This window comes from Nicotiana attenuata, unplaced genomic scaffold (assembly GCF_001879085.1).
Source record: "Nicotiana attenuata strain UT unplaced genomic scaffold, NIATTr2, whole genome shotgun sequence".
In the NCBI taxonomy this organism is placed as follows: Eukaryota; Viridiplantae; Streptophyta; class Magnoliopsida; order Solanales; family Solanaceae; genus Nicotiana; species Nicotiana attenuata.
This window is the reverse complement of record NW_017670301.1, coordinates 743,293-757,335: the sequence shown is the minus strand read 5'-3', so window position 1 is coordinate 757,335 and position 14,043 is coordinate 743,293. Positions and strand designations below refer to the sequence as shown.

General features: G+C 35.7%; 3 protein-coding genes across 3 annotated transcripts; all 3 read right to left on the bottom strand.

Annotated features, from left to right (window-relative positions):
• Positions 1 to 392: 392 nt before the first annotated feature.
• LOC109237481 lies at positions 393 to 1,670 on the bottom strand. Its single transcript, XM_019403793.1, has one exon. The coding sequence runs from the start codon at positions 1,344 to 1,346 to the stop codon at positions 690 to 692; it is 657 nt and encodes a 218-aa protein (XP_019259338.1). The 5' UTR covers positions 1,347 to 1,670; the 3' UTR covers positions 393 to 689.
• Positions 1,671 to 6,851: 5,181 nt separating this feature from the next.
• On the bottom strand, positions 6,852 to 8,006 carry LOC109237475. Its single transcript, XM_019403787.1, has one exon. It carries the CDS (start codon positions 8,004 to 8,006, stop codon positions 6,852 to 6,854), a length of 1,155 nt encoding a protein of 384 aa, XP_019259332.1.
• Positions 8,007 to 9,034: 1,028 nt separating this feature from the next.
• LOC109237492 (11S globulin subunit beta-like) lies at positions 9,035 to 13,431 on the bottom strand. The gene is made up of 4 exons (XM_019403807.1): positions 13,052 to 13,431; positions 12,109 to 12,389; positions 10,444 to 10,941; positions 9,035 to 9,621 (listed from the first exon to the last, which is right to left on the bottom strand). The coding sequence occupies exons 1-4, from the start codon at positions 13,392 to 13,394 to the stop codon at positions 9,187 to 9,189; spliced, it is 1,557 nt and encodes a 518-aa protein (XP_019259352.1). The 5' UTR covers positions 13,395 to 13,431; the 3' UTR covers positions 9,035 to 9,186.
• Positions 13,432 to 14,043: the final 612 nt, after the last annotated feature.

The window sequence follows — 14,043 nt, the reverse complement described above, 5'->3', positions numbered from 1 at the left end:
AGTAGTTCCTTCGATATTTGCTAATGAAATTTTAGGAATTATGTTTAATAGACAAAAATGTAATAATTAATTTTGATAGTTCTTTCGATGTTTGCTGATGAAATATTATGGACAGACATCTTAATAATTACATATTTAATAGACAAATTAAGGAAGCTGGACAGTTCAAACGGGACATTTGCTATGTAATTAACATATAGTTTACCCCCAAAAAAAAAAAAAATAAATAAAAGAGCGGAAAAAATTAAATATTAAAACAACTCTAATTTCAAGGACATCAATAACTTTGGAGCTTTTTTATATAGCCTTTTGAGTTGTGCACATGCAAAAGCCCATTTCAGAATAACATGTTCGAATCTAATGAAAGGAAACTGCTATTTGCTTCTGTAAGATACAAAACCAGCATAAGTTTATCATATTCATTTATTGATCATAATACCAAGAATACAATTCTTGAAAATAAAAATAAAAACAATTCCAAACAACATAAATTTCTTTTCAAGATTCCAGTATATACTCCGTCACACCAAATCAATGTAATAATCACTTCAACTCCTTTCCCCCCCTTCAAAAATTGGGAAATAAGGAATTGACCAGAAAAACAAAACCTTTACTTAAATATTTGAAAACTCCTATCATTTCCGACAATAATAGTTACAAAAATAAAAATTTTAATTATTTTTTTCTATTTAAACACCTCGAGCCAACATTTCTTGAAAATCAAGAATAGATTGTTGTCTTTCAATCTCCATATCTTCACGAAACTTAGAGATAAATTCCTCAGCTTTTCTATCCACTCCATTAATATGTGGCATTGAAGGAGTTCTCCATTCTTCAATATCACATATTCTACTATTACTACTTTCAACTCCCTTACCTTTTTTTATTGCAGTTTTTTCCTCAATTGCCCTCATAATAATCTCTTGCTCTTCTTGATCCAATTTGCTTCTATTAACATCACCACCACTGCTTGAAGCAACGGATTCTTTAGTCTGAGGCGCGGATATTATACAGCTTTGTTTTTGCTCGCATGGTTTTTTAACTATAGGTTCCGGAAAAAGCTGGTCCACATATATAGGTGAAGTATTCTTGTGACATTGTTGGTATTGGTAATAATGGTAAAAATTGCGATGAGTACGTGGGGGTGAAGAACGATTGATCAAAGAGTAGAATTTTCGAGTAATAATAGGGAAAATATAGTTGTAAGCTCTAACACAAAGGTTTTTGGAATTTTTGACTGCTTTTGAAAGCTTGAGCTTGTGTAATCTTGATTGTAATTTGTTGGTGAAGCTTTTCCATGCTTTTTTAGTGGGTAGAAGCTTCTTACCTAAGTTGAAATTTGACATTCAATTTAGTGTTATGAGAAGAAATATTGATGTTTTTTTTAGAAGAAGAGGCTAGATTGAGAGGAAGAGAAGTTGAAGAGTGGATTTTATTTGGAGTTGTGTGTGTGTGTAAGTTGTATAACAGAAATGTTAGGCTGGATTGGTTCCTTGAACCTTTTGGTTATGACTCATTCTTTTCTTCACATGATTTCTTTTATCATCTTTTTTGGCTTTTTTGTAAGAAAGGGATCAAAGATTAGACTGGAAACCTAAGTATAAGAAAGCAAAGAAGGTCCTTTTTTAAGAGACCTTCGCACAAATAGTCGGTTCGCTTCACTGTTTATTTTTCCTAATCGATATGCATACATTATATATATATATATATATATATATATTGGTTAGGTGGAAGACTGCTTAATATTTTTTTTCTAATGTTTAGGTATATCTAACTTTCGGTTTAAGTATTTGAAGTCTATGGCGGCAGAAATCTTGAGTCTTAAGTTTGTGCTTTATTTATTGAGAAAATTTAAAATAAAAAGAAAAATGAAGAAAAGTGTAAGTTTGATTAGAAAGTTGTAGTGGATTTCTTTGGTGGTAGGCTAAATGGCTAATGGAGTAGTGCTCCTTTTGCCCCACAAATGCCTCTTTAACTAAGGAAATTAAGGTACACATTGAAGGTTGACTATCAAATTTTCCTTCATTAAATCGAATTCTATGAAAAAGATTCTTGTTATGACAAATTGAGGAATTTTAGAAATTAAACTCATCATTTTATAATTTCATGCCGCGATAGGATAACCGAGGGTCTATTGAAAACAACCTCTCTGTCATCCCAGGTTAAGGGTAAGGTCTGCGTATACACTGTGAAAATTTACTAGGTTTGTTATTATTGTTGTTGTTGTTATGCACGCATAGGGTCGCATTTTACTATCTATTGGAATTGTTTCTCTATTTTTGTTCTCCCAAGTCCCCCGATGGACAATTTTTTTCAGTTCTTTTTATTACATAGGGGAAGGAGAGAACGAAAAGGTATTGTCTCTAATTATAAATAATGTCTCTAACTATAAATAAAAAAAATTCAGGTTGGAGTGTTTTAATAAGCTGAGCTATTTGATTTTGTTATGTGACCACATCAAGGTAAATTTGTGTACAAGATGTGACAAAGGCTAATTCCGACTTGTAAAGATAAGAATCGTACAGTGTGGTTGCTAGTCTGGTTTTGAAGCGCACACTAACCTCTCTTTACAGCTCAAATCTATATGTGCTCCAGGCCCAGTGGACCCACTATTACAATCTTCTCCAGGTAATATTCCACTTTTTATACAGTTTATTATAATTTTTTCAACATACTCATTTACAAATTGCATAGATATAATAATCCTTTACAATTTGCATAGAAATCTTTTATTTGTAAAAACAAAAATCTATTTAGATATTTGACATAAACTGTAATAGTCCACTAACTTAGTTGTAGGATTATACTGGAATTATTATTGTAATCCACTAAACCAGTCCGCTTAACCAATTAACCCTTTAGCTCTCCATGTTTGCTAAATTATAGTACTAATATATCTCCCTCTGAACTAAGTGTTAACATTATAATGATTTATTTTTATAACCACAAGTATGGAATACTTTTCTTTTCTTCAGTATTTTCATCATAACTTATTCTCTTAACCTGTTTTCTTGTATTTTTCAAACTGAGTCGAAACAACCTATATCACATTGATATATTGTTGTAAGTACAAGTGTAGCTCTGTTCTTTCCCGATTCTTAATCCCACAAGTGGATGATTGATCTTAGGGATGGCAAACGGAGCGGCGTGGGTTTAAGGCTATGCGATGAGATGTGGATGCAGGGCGGGTTGAAAATATTTTCATACAAATTGATACGGTGCGGGGCGAGTTGCAGGTTATGAGGGTTTAAGTAAGTTTTCTTCTTATTCTTCCTAATCAGAAAATAAAATATTTTTTTTTCTTGACTATTGTTCATGGTGGCATTTTTTTTGTGGAATGAAAAAATATATTCATCTCCAAAACAAGTACAACGAAGGGAACAACGAAGGGAATACAATGAAAGAAAAACAATGAAGCAGCTCACTCTAACTTCTAACTATATAAAGAACTGTACATGTATATTCCTACCCCCTATCTGTCTATCTATATATATTTTCTAGGCATCTTCTATCCTTGCCTTTTTTTCGCTTGTTGAGTATTCCCACCATTCGAACTTTGCATTCTTCTTTGATTTGCTCACATACTTTGTGAGGTCTAGGGACTGAACTCTGCCATAAGGCTTCATTCCTCCCTTTTCACACATGATAGTTAGTCGCTGCCAAGACTGCAAAAGCAAATTCTCTGCTCAGATTGCCTCCCATTTTTCTTGCTACTCTTCTCCGTAGGAGCTGTCCTTCAACGTTTGTAATTCTGACCTTTAGCCACTGTAGTATTGTAGTTATGCATCTTCTTGAGAATTGACATTCATAGAATAAATGGTCAACAGTCTCTAATGCATTTCCACATAGAACACACATGCCATCTGTATTGATTCCTCTGCGTACCACCCTGTCCTTTGTAAGTAACTTCTTCTGCATAATCAACCAGCATATAAAGCTATGTTTTGGAATGTTTTGTTTGCTCTAGACCCATCTCCCCCATTGGCAATTGTCTAGAGTTCCCTTCAACTATGCGTATCCTTTTTGGATTGTATACTTCCCTGTAGCTGACTGCCATCCCCCATGAACATAGCCTCCAGCCAATTTATCTCTAACATGACAAATTTTCTTCCAGTACCAGCTACTATGCATTGTAACACTATGTTGCCACCAATCTACATTTTTGAGGTAGATATGGTTAATCCATTTAACCCATAGTGAGTCAGTCTTATGAGTTATATCCCAAACATATTTCCCAATAGCTGCCTTATTCCATGCTACACAATCCCTTATACCTATTCCTCCTTCTTGTTTCGGTCGACCCACAAGGTCCCAAGCTACTAGGGGTACTCTGCTTGTTTCCACCTTACCATCCCACAGATAATTTCGACATATTACTATGATACTTTTAAGAACTGTTTTGGGAAGTACGAATATCGAAGCCCAGTATGTATGAATATGCATCAAAACCATTTATCATTTGTACTCGACCTACATATGATAAGTTTCTTGAACTCCAACTACTTATTCTGGTGGCCAGCTTATCCACTAGTACTTGACAATCCATTTTGGATAGCTTCTTAGATGATATTGGAACCCCTAAGCATTTGAATGGGAGCCTACCTTTACTATACCCTATTATTTCACATAGGTCTTCTATCTCCTATGCCTTCATATTCACAGCAAATATGTTCGACTTCCTTGCATTTGTAGTTAATCCTGATGAATTGGAAAATGTCTGTAGCCCTCTCAATAATAGCATCACAGAATGGAACTCCCCTTTACAGAAGAGGAGTACATAATCTGCAAAACATAGATGATTAAGCTGCAAACCTCTACACTTAGTATGAAAGCTGAATTCCTCCTGTTGTGCCACTAGTCTCATTATCCTTGAAAAGTATTCCATACATATTACAAACAGTAAGGGAGATATGGGATCTCCTTGTCTCAGACCCCTCTTCCCTTTAGTGTTCCCATAAAGCCCTCCATTTATAGTCATTGTATATTGAGGAGTTGAGATACATTCCATGATCCACTTTATGAACTTCATACGGAAGTTGAGTGCATGTAACATTTCTTCCACAAACTCCCACTCTATAGAATCATAGGCCTTCTTAAGGTCTATTTTAATCAAACAGCTCTTTGTTGCAGCTTTCCTATTGTAAAGTCTCACCAGGTCTTGACAAATTAGTATATTTTGCATGATTGTTCTCCCTGCTACAAATGCACTCTGATTCTCTGAAATAATGTCTGGCAGGATGAACTTTAACCTATTACACAACATTTTAGATATAACTTTGTAAACTGTGTTGCAACAAGCAATGGGTCTATAATCCCCGACTGTCTCTGCATGACTACTTTTAGGAATCACTGTTATTACTGTGTTATTGATTGTCTTCAGCAGCTTCCCTGATGTAAAGAACTCTAACACTGCCTCCTTAAGGTTTTTGCCAGTTATGTCCCAGCTATCTTTGAAGAATTTACTCCCATATCCATCAGGACCAAGAGCTTTTTCTCCATCAATTTGCCATAGTGCTTGTTTAACTTCCTTTTCTGTGAAATCTTCTGTTAATAACCGCCTTTGCTCCTCTGTTACCACTTCCTTCCTCACCAGAGTGCTGCATACATGAGCTCTGCTATCTGTAGTAGACCCTAGTAATGTAGAGTAGAATTCCACAAAAGCATCTGCTATCCCATCCATATTAGTTACCATATTACCCATCGAGTCCTTGATTGAGAGAATTCTGTTAGTATTTCTTCTTGCCTTCATATAGCTGTGAAAGTATTTGTTATTTTGGTCCCCTTGTTTCAACCATTGTATTTTACTTTTCTGTCTAAGAAATTGGTCACTTGCTTCCTTAAATCTTCTATAGTTGCTTGCCAATTCCTGCTCCCTATCAATAAGTCCAGTACTTGTGGGGTTTTGCTGAAACTGCTTTTGGCACTCCTCAAGTTCTTCCTTAGCTTGTTCAGCTTTCAGTTCTTTATCACTGAATTTAGTTCTGTTCAGTTGCTTTAGTATCCTTTTCAATATGTTCATTTTCCCCACTATTTGGTACATTTTAGTCCCTGTGATTCCAGCATTCCAGCTATTGGCCACTTTTACCTTAAAATCTGGATCCATGCTCCACATATTAAAGTATTTGAAAGGTCTATTAATTTTCTGTTTCTCATTCTCCCAGTTGATGATGGCTGGACTATGATCAAGCGGTCCCTCGGTCATATAGTGTACTATTGAAGCTGGTAACTGTGATAACCACTCAAAATTAACCTAAACTCTGTCAATTTTGCTCAGTACTCTGTCTTCTCCATTCTGTTTATTATTCCACGTATAATAGGAACCAGTTTATTTGAGTTCTTGAAGACTACATGTATCCACACATTGACTAAAGTCCCTTGTTTCAACCCTTGTCACAATGCTTCTTATTCTTTCATCTTTATTCAACACATTATTGAAATCTCCCATCACAGCCCATGGCCCTCGATTATGATTATATATGTCTACTAACTCCTTCCACAAGTTCCTTCTGAGAGCTATGTCATTGTACGCGTATACCATGGTTACATTGAATGTCATCCCAGTACCTTTATGTCTCACTGCACTGTGTATTAACTGATCAGTAGTTCTTAATATATCCACCTCAAAGATCATTGGCTTCCATAATAGCCAAATTCTTCCTTTAGGATGTTGTGCCAAATTTGTTGTAAACGACCATCCATCACAAAGATTAAGAGAAGCTCTGTGAGCTTGTGTTCTCTTAATCTTTGTTTCCAGGAGACCAAACAAGCTAGCACCACTATTATGCATAAACAGATGTATATCTCTCTGTTTATCTAGCCTGTTTAGTCCCCTAGCATTCCAAAAGCCTAGCTTATCCATTAGGCAGGGGCTTGCCCCCACCCCTCCCACGTCCTGGACCCATCACCCCTAGTTCTCCCTCAGGGCAAGAAGTACTAGGTTTACTTTGCCTTAATTCCTCTGCACTCCCTCCTTTGTCAAGAACCTCAAATGTATTTCTTGTTGGTATAGTTTTAGGATCATTCTGCTGTTTCTCTATCCTTTTGTCACTGGCTTTGTTTTCTCCCTTGTTGTGCATCTTATTCTGATTTGGTTCTTCTGTTGTTTGCTTCCCCTGCTCAATTTGCTTCCTTCTGGTTTCTGCTTCTTCCTTATGCAGTTTCCTGCAGTCTTGCAGGTCATGTCCAAAATTCTTACAATTTGAACACAGCGTAGGCTTCCATTCATAATACACCTCTTGTTTTACTATTTTTCCCACTTCATTCTCGAACATTACTTGCTTAGGGTACTGCTGATTTATTGACATTTCAACAAGCACCCTAGCAAATGCTAATCTCTCCTTATTAGTTGTTGCTCTGTCAACTTTTAGTGGTTTTCCCACCATCCCAGATATCTTAGTTAGGGCATTCTTCCCCCAGTACTTGATATCCGACCCTTTAAGCCTTATCCACACTGGAATTCTATCCACCTTTTCCTTGCTTACATCCACTTCTGGTTCCCATGGCTTTACTACAACAGGCTTTTTGTCGAACATCTGGACTCCTTCCTCAATGACTTTGATTCTTCTTTCAATTGTGTGAAATCTTATCAGGAAAATTCCTCTATTGACTTGTGCAATTTTATCAATCCTCAAACCTTCCCATATTCTCCTAAAATAGCCATCAATTACATTCAATGGGGGATTGGATCCCAATACATAACATATCACTGCTGTTTTCCAGTAGATAATTTCGTCCTTGATATCATCCATTGAAATTTTAACATTTTCTCCTGCCAACTCCTCACAATTTAGGTTTAAACCTTCATCATTCGGTACTGTGCCCACAATTTTACTCCATAAACTAGTTTTAGGATTCAATTGTACCTGGCTTGTCGCCCTTGTCTCCATAATTTCCGCCTCTACTCTATCCGCCCATGATCCACCTGATTGAGCCAGTGAAGTCATCGCCGGAATCAGTGGAGTCGTCACCGAGTCAGTAGAAGTCGTTGCATGAGCAATTGGCGTCATCGACAATCCTTGGCTTAACCCTAATGGCACAATACCTTGAATTGCATTGATGTTTCTCGTCTTCTTTGCATTAGCTGATTGAGGGACTCCATTTCTTCTCAATTGATTGCTTGAATTTCCTACCAGACGATGTTGCCCTCCCCTCCATTCTTCGTTTTCCTCGTCATTTTCAGTGTTATCTGAGAGGAAAAGTCATTCTAGAAAGAGAAAGTCTCGGCGATATTCCGATTTTGAAAATTTTTGCATCGTGGCATCTGTGTGATGTTTTTTTTGGGTGAATCTCAATGGGGGAATGGGATTTAAGATCTCGAAAAAATATATTCTTGTAAAACTATTTTTTTTTACAATGAATACTAAACTAATACATAAGGGGTCATTTGCGTTTTTCACAGTGAGCAACAAATATTTTTTTGTTTAAATTGAAGAATTCAGTACATAAGCAAAAAAAAAACTTTCAATTTTTGGTTGATTAAACTGAAAATTTCAGCCAAAATATAAAAAAAGAAATAAGCAAACAACATGAGAAAAAAAAAAAAAGAACTTTCAATTTTTGGTGGATTAAACTGAAAATTTCAGCCAAAATATAAAAAAAGAAATAAGCAAACAACATGAGAAAAAAAACACTTATGCGAGCGGGGCGGATGGATGCGAGTGTATGTGGGGCGGGTAAATGCGGGTGAAAATACAATGCGGGGCGGAGTGGATTAAAATCTTCGCGGGCTTATGCAACCGCATTGCTTGCCATCCCTAATTAATCTACATCTAAAGTTTTCTTACTACATGTTAACCCATATGTGCTTCATTGTATTTGTTGTTGCACCTCATCTTATCATACCCTGCTTGACACGAATATATATAATTTTTTCTCACCTAATTTGGCCATCAATTTTAATTTTCCCAAATTTTCTTTTGTTCTTTTGAATTATTAAAATGGAACTGAAACTTTTAATTGGCAAAAGATAGTGAAGTTTAATCCATCAAACCAAAAAAACGAGCGAGAAAAAATAAAAGAAATTTGAAATCTCGTATTAACTCGAAACAAACATCACATGCTTTTCGCATATAATGCAGTTTATTAAGAGCCACCACTCAACTCATTGTTCTCATAACTTTACATTTTATTAGCTATTTAAACTTAAGCATTACACAAAAGCCTCAACAGCATTAGAAAGACAGAAACTTAAGCTTTTAAAAGAGCTTCAACAGCAGTTAAAGCATAGTTAAATGCCCTAGTTGAATATCCACCTGACCTTCTACCAGCAAAAACAGTTGCTTCTTCTCTATTATACTTTAAACTTCTTGCTTCTTGTCTTGAAATCTGGTAAGAATTCATTAGAACTTCCTCTGGCATTGCTCGGATCGCCGATAATCTGCCGGCGAGTGGGCTGGTCATGGCTTGATCGTTGGTTTTGAATGCAATGTAGTCTAGTCCTTGGTTTCCTGCTCTTTTTACTACTGCAAAGTTTTGTGGTACTATGAGCATTTGGCCTTCTCGGACCTCGTCGTTGAATACGGAGTTTCCGGTGTCGCCGACTACCTGAATCCGGCCGCTTCCTCGGAGAATGTAGAGGATGCTGTGTGCGTTCATGTTCCAGTATGGTGCCATTATTGCGTTCTGCAAAACTCAAATGTGGCACGATTAGGGTTGGCAATTTAAGCTTAAACATGTCTTGTATAATTTGTAAATTATGTAAGAATCAAAATAAGAGCATAAAATTCTACTAAACAATTATGTTCCTAATTTTGTAAATAGATTGCTCTTGGCAACAAAGTGCATTAATTTCGACAAGACTTGAGCCTAACTAAAGAAAATGGTTTTGAAATAATTACTACCCACCAAGCAAGTGTTACATATAATTGGAGTATATGGGAAATTTCTCTATAAAATTTTAACCTTTTATGCATTCCCTTTGCCAATGTTTTGTTTATTTGTTTGCTATTAATTGATATGAGAAAAATTGATATTCCAGTATTTTTCACATAATTACACATAAGGGTCTATCGAAACAACCTATCAGACCCCACTATGTTAGATTAGGTCTACGTATACACTACTCTCCCCAAACCTATGTGAAATTACACCGTGTATGTTTTTGTTGTCCTGATTTCTAAAAATTAACCAAATCAACCCTCAATAAACTAAAAATGTCAAACAAATTAATAGAAGTAGTTCTATGTTTTACTTGGAAAACTTGAGTTAATATGTAATTGACTCTAAAAAATATGTGAATTTACTCGATTAGGTTGTCATCTAGGTCTCGGTCGGAAGGCAGCCTGGTGCATAAAGTATTACGCATGATCCGAATAAGGCCCATACAGGGGTGATGTCGTCATGTCAACAACCTATCCTACCAAATTGAATTAATGACTGCTTCCACGGCTTTGAAACTTATAGATCTAAGTACTAGTAATATTTTGCAAAAAAAAATTGACTTGCCTGGTAAAGGACTCCTCTTTCAGCACTGAGCTGAAGCCAGTTGAGAATTGGAAGGTTATGGCTATTGAGGGTGCTAATACGTCCGCCACGTGGATTGTACACGTCAGCACGAGATGGGCGGCCCAAGTTCTCTCTAAGCCTCATGGTACAAATAGTTTCCTCAAGCCCATTGGGCTGTGATCCTCTTCTTCCCTCACGTTCTCTGCTGGGCCTCTGTTCTTCCCTTTCTTCAAATTCTGGGCTTAAAACATCGAACCTCTCGACCCGAATAATTCGGCCCCTTTGATCTTCTCGGCCCTGTAAATTTCTGACCAATTCAGGGTCCACGTTGAAAACATCGGCGAGCAGATTTTGGTCGAAGCCGTCGAAAAGGTTGCCGGTTTGACAACGTTGTTGTTGTTGTTCACCTTGTTCTTGTTCTCTTCTACCTCGGATTTCTTCTTCGTACCTGCTTCCACTTTGTCCTCTGGGATTTGGGTTTCCAGCTAGGAAGAAATGCTGTGAAATAATGAAATTATTATTAATTCCACAAACTATTCAAACAAAGTCTATATATGATTCTCATTGTATTCATTATTCTTTCGCGACATGAAGTACTAAGTTAAGAGATCACTACAAAAAAAAAATCTTAGTAATGAACTTCGTCCTCGCTTGTAGTTAACATAATCTCTTGATAATGTGTTGCTAATTCTATTGCTAAATCGCTAGTAACTATTTGATAATATGTTGCTAATCTTTCAATAGGAGAAGCGATAGAATTTTTCTATTAGCGACAGAATTTAATTCATGTGTTTAGGAGTGAGATAGAATAAGAGTATTCTTTATATATGTAAATTTTTATGCTTAAGTTAGCACAATTTATCCAATTTTCTATAGTTAAATTGACTATATTCAGCATATTTGTGTAAATTCAATCACCGGAAAGGTTAAAATTTAAGAATTACATGTAAAATTTATACCAAAGAAAATGTAGGGAAATTTTACTTTATCATCCAGAATCCCACTAGAATTTTTTCTGTAAATCTATAACAAGATTAACAAAGCCTTTTGACTTTTTGAATACAAGAATAAATCTTGTAAAAAAAAGACAGAAAGATAATAATGTACTAAACTACTACTCCCTCCGGTCCAATATTGTCCACTTTAATTGATTTTTGGCCTATTTTTTGTGATCCATAATAATTTTTTGGTCTTGGAGTAAAGAGACCATAATCAATTTTATTGTTAATTAATGCTAAGATATGAATTTGTTAATGTGTGTAAAAACATCAACAACAAAAAAAAAATTAATAATAGTGGACCGGAGAGAGTGTAATTTGGTGAAATTAAGGGTTAAAGTATGCTTTCAATAAATAGAAAGTGAATTTATATTTTGATACATTTGCTGCGAAAATAAATGGTACTGTTCCCTCTGTTCCAGTTTATGTGAACCTATTTCTTTTTTGGTTTTTTTCAAAGAGAATGATCCCTTTCTAAATTTAAAAATAATTTAGCTTAAACTATACAACTCTACCCTTAACGAGAAGAATTTAGAACCACACAAATACTGTGGACCCGTTGTTTAGGATCACAAATTCTAGAAGTCTTCAATTTTTTCTTAAATCTCGTGCCTAGTCAAACAAGTTCACGAAAGGATAATATAAAATTTCAAAAATTAATGCTTACCCTGAATTGGAGATCAAGCTGATTAGCAGGGTTGCTGGTATCAAGCAAAGCTACAGTAACAAGACGTTGTTGACCATTGTTGTAAAACCAAAGAGTAACACCAGCTGGCAATGCTAATACATCACCTTGTCTAAATTGCCTGACTTTCTGATGTTGATCACCACCAGTTCTGAACTGGCTTTCTCCTTCTCTGCTTTCTTCTCCCCTCATACTTCTCTCTCTTTGTGGTGATTCATATGTTTCAGCACATCCAGGTATTACAGTACCCAAAAGTCCGCTCCCTACCAAATATATAAGTAAATAAATACTAAAGCATTTTATATAAGAAGTTAAGAACTAAAACACGGCTAGCAATAAACTTTAGAAAGATTAATTTAATTACTTTCCACAAATAACTATTTACAACAACACACTACAAATCTTATACTTTCAGAACTGAAAATAGTACTAAAAAACAAAAATTAGCGATCCCTAACCCAATTTAGGGACGAATTAGGGACAAAATTATTATATTAGCTATGACTGATTCAGCGGCTAACCCAATTAAGGGACGAGTTAGGGACAAATTATTAAGAAATTCTATTAGCCAGCAATTTAGAGACAGATTAGCCACAAAGTTGAAACTCGTAGCTAATTCCAATTTTTTTTTTTTTTTTTTTTTGTGAAAGGCCATACACTTATTTGGAAAAAATATGTACATTCTCACATTGTCCCAAAAAATTGTTTGCAATATTTCACTTTTTGTTGGTTTTCATGGTACGCCAATGGAACTCAAAGTACTATGATAACTTAACAAATATTGTCAATAAGTAAACATAGTATGATAACTTATAAAATTTGATAAATGACCTGTTACGGAAATAATTAAAACCACGCTAATAATTTAAAATTTGGTTATATTATCCGTGTTTATAAATTAAATGCCAATCATAAATATGCAAACCTTGGACAATGTAGAGGAGTTGAGGAGCATTATTGTAATGAGGCAAGAGCAAGCCCTGAGGTTGAATAACATTTCTAACAGCAGCAACTCCAGCACATTCAAATTCCTCATTGTTACGGTCCCAAAACTCAGTGGTTCCAGCCTCTGAGTCGAATTTATAAGTCGGCTCCCGAGCACTAAGGCTCTGGATCCGACACTCAGTTCTAGCTCGGCCACGGCGGTGTTGTTGCTGTTGCTGAAGTTTCTGCCAAAAGAATCGTTGCTGTTGCTCTATTTGAGCAAAGCAACCATTAAAGAGGAGAACAAAGCAAAGGGCAAGAGGAAGAAGAGAACGTATTCCCATATTGCTGATATTGTGTGGTGATTGATGTGATGAGAAATGGGGAGTTTGGTATTTGTAGGAGAAGAAGGGGTGATTAGGGTTTGACACGTGAAATGTGAAGGTGAGACATTTGGCTTTGTTTTTCTGCATGGCCATGCATGAATTTATTATTAGGATTCTTAGTTTCTTGACACCTAAGAAGTTAATAGTTTGCTATGTGGCGAATATCCGCAGAAGAAAATAGTGAGTTTATGTTTGGGTTTGCATGGATTCTTGTTTTGATGCAAAGGAGACAGAAGGAGCTGAGGTGTAAATGCATTTATCCTGTTAGAGGACTACATACATAAACATATATACAAATTGATGCACTCGGTACAATATGGCTGAGATTCTTAGATTAAAATGTTGGGAGGGGATTATATATGTTGGCAATCAGCAAGAACTCAAGAAATATTATGTATACTTATTAACGCCATTAATTAACATATTTGATGAGTTGAACCAATTGTTAAGAGATTGAATTTGAAAACAGTAATCTACTATCTGTCAAACTTGATCAAGTTAGAGAGCAATACTTACGAAGTAAAGTCGTGAACTATTGGACCAAACAACTTTTAATGACATCATGTTCAGTATGTTGGACGGATCGAATTACGGGTTGTTGGTGTAG

Excerpts from the sequence above, each read along its gene's own strand:
- LOC109237475 (XM_019403787.1), bottom strand. The coding sequence starts at position 8,006 with ATGACGCCAATTGCTCATGCAACGACTTCTACTGACTCGGTGACGACT.
- LOC109237481 (XM_019403793.1), bottom strand. The coding sequence starts at position 1,346 with ATGTCAAATTTCAACTTAGGTAAGAAGCTTCTACCCACTAAAAAAGCA.
- LOC109237492 (XM_019403807.1), bottom strand. The coding sequence starts at position 13,394 with ATGGGAATACGTTCTCTTCTTCCTCTTGCCCTTTGCTTTGTTCTCCTC. Across the intron at positions 12,390-13,051 it reads ACTCCTCTACATTGTCCAAG|GGAGCGGACTTTTGGGTACT; the intron begins GTTTGCATATTT and ends TATATTTGGTAG. Across the intron at positions 10,942-12,108 it reads AGCTTGATCTCCAATTCAGG|CATTTCTTCCTAGCTGGAAA; the intron begins GTAAGCATTAAT and ends ATTATTTCACAG.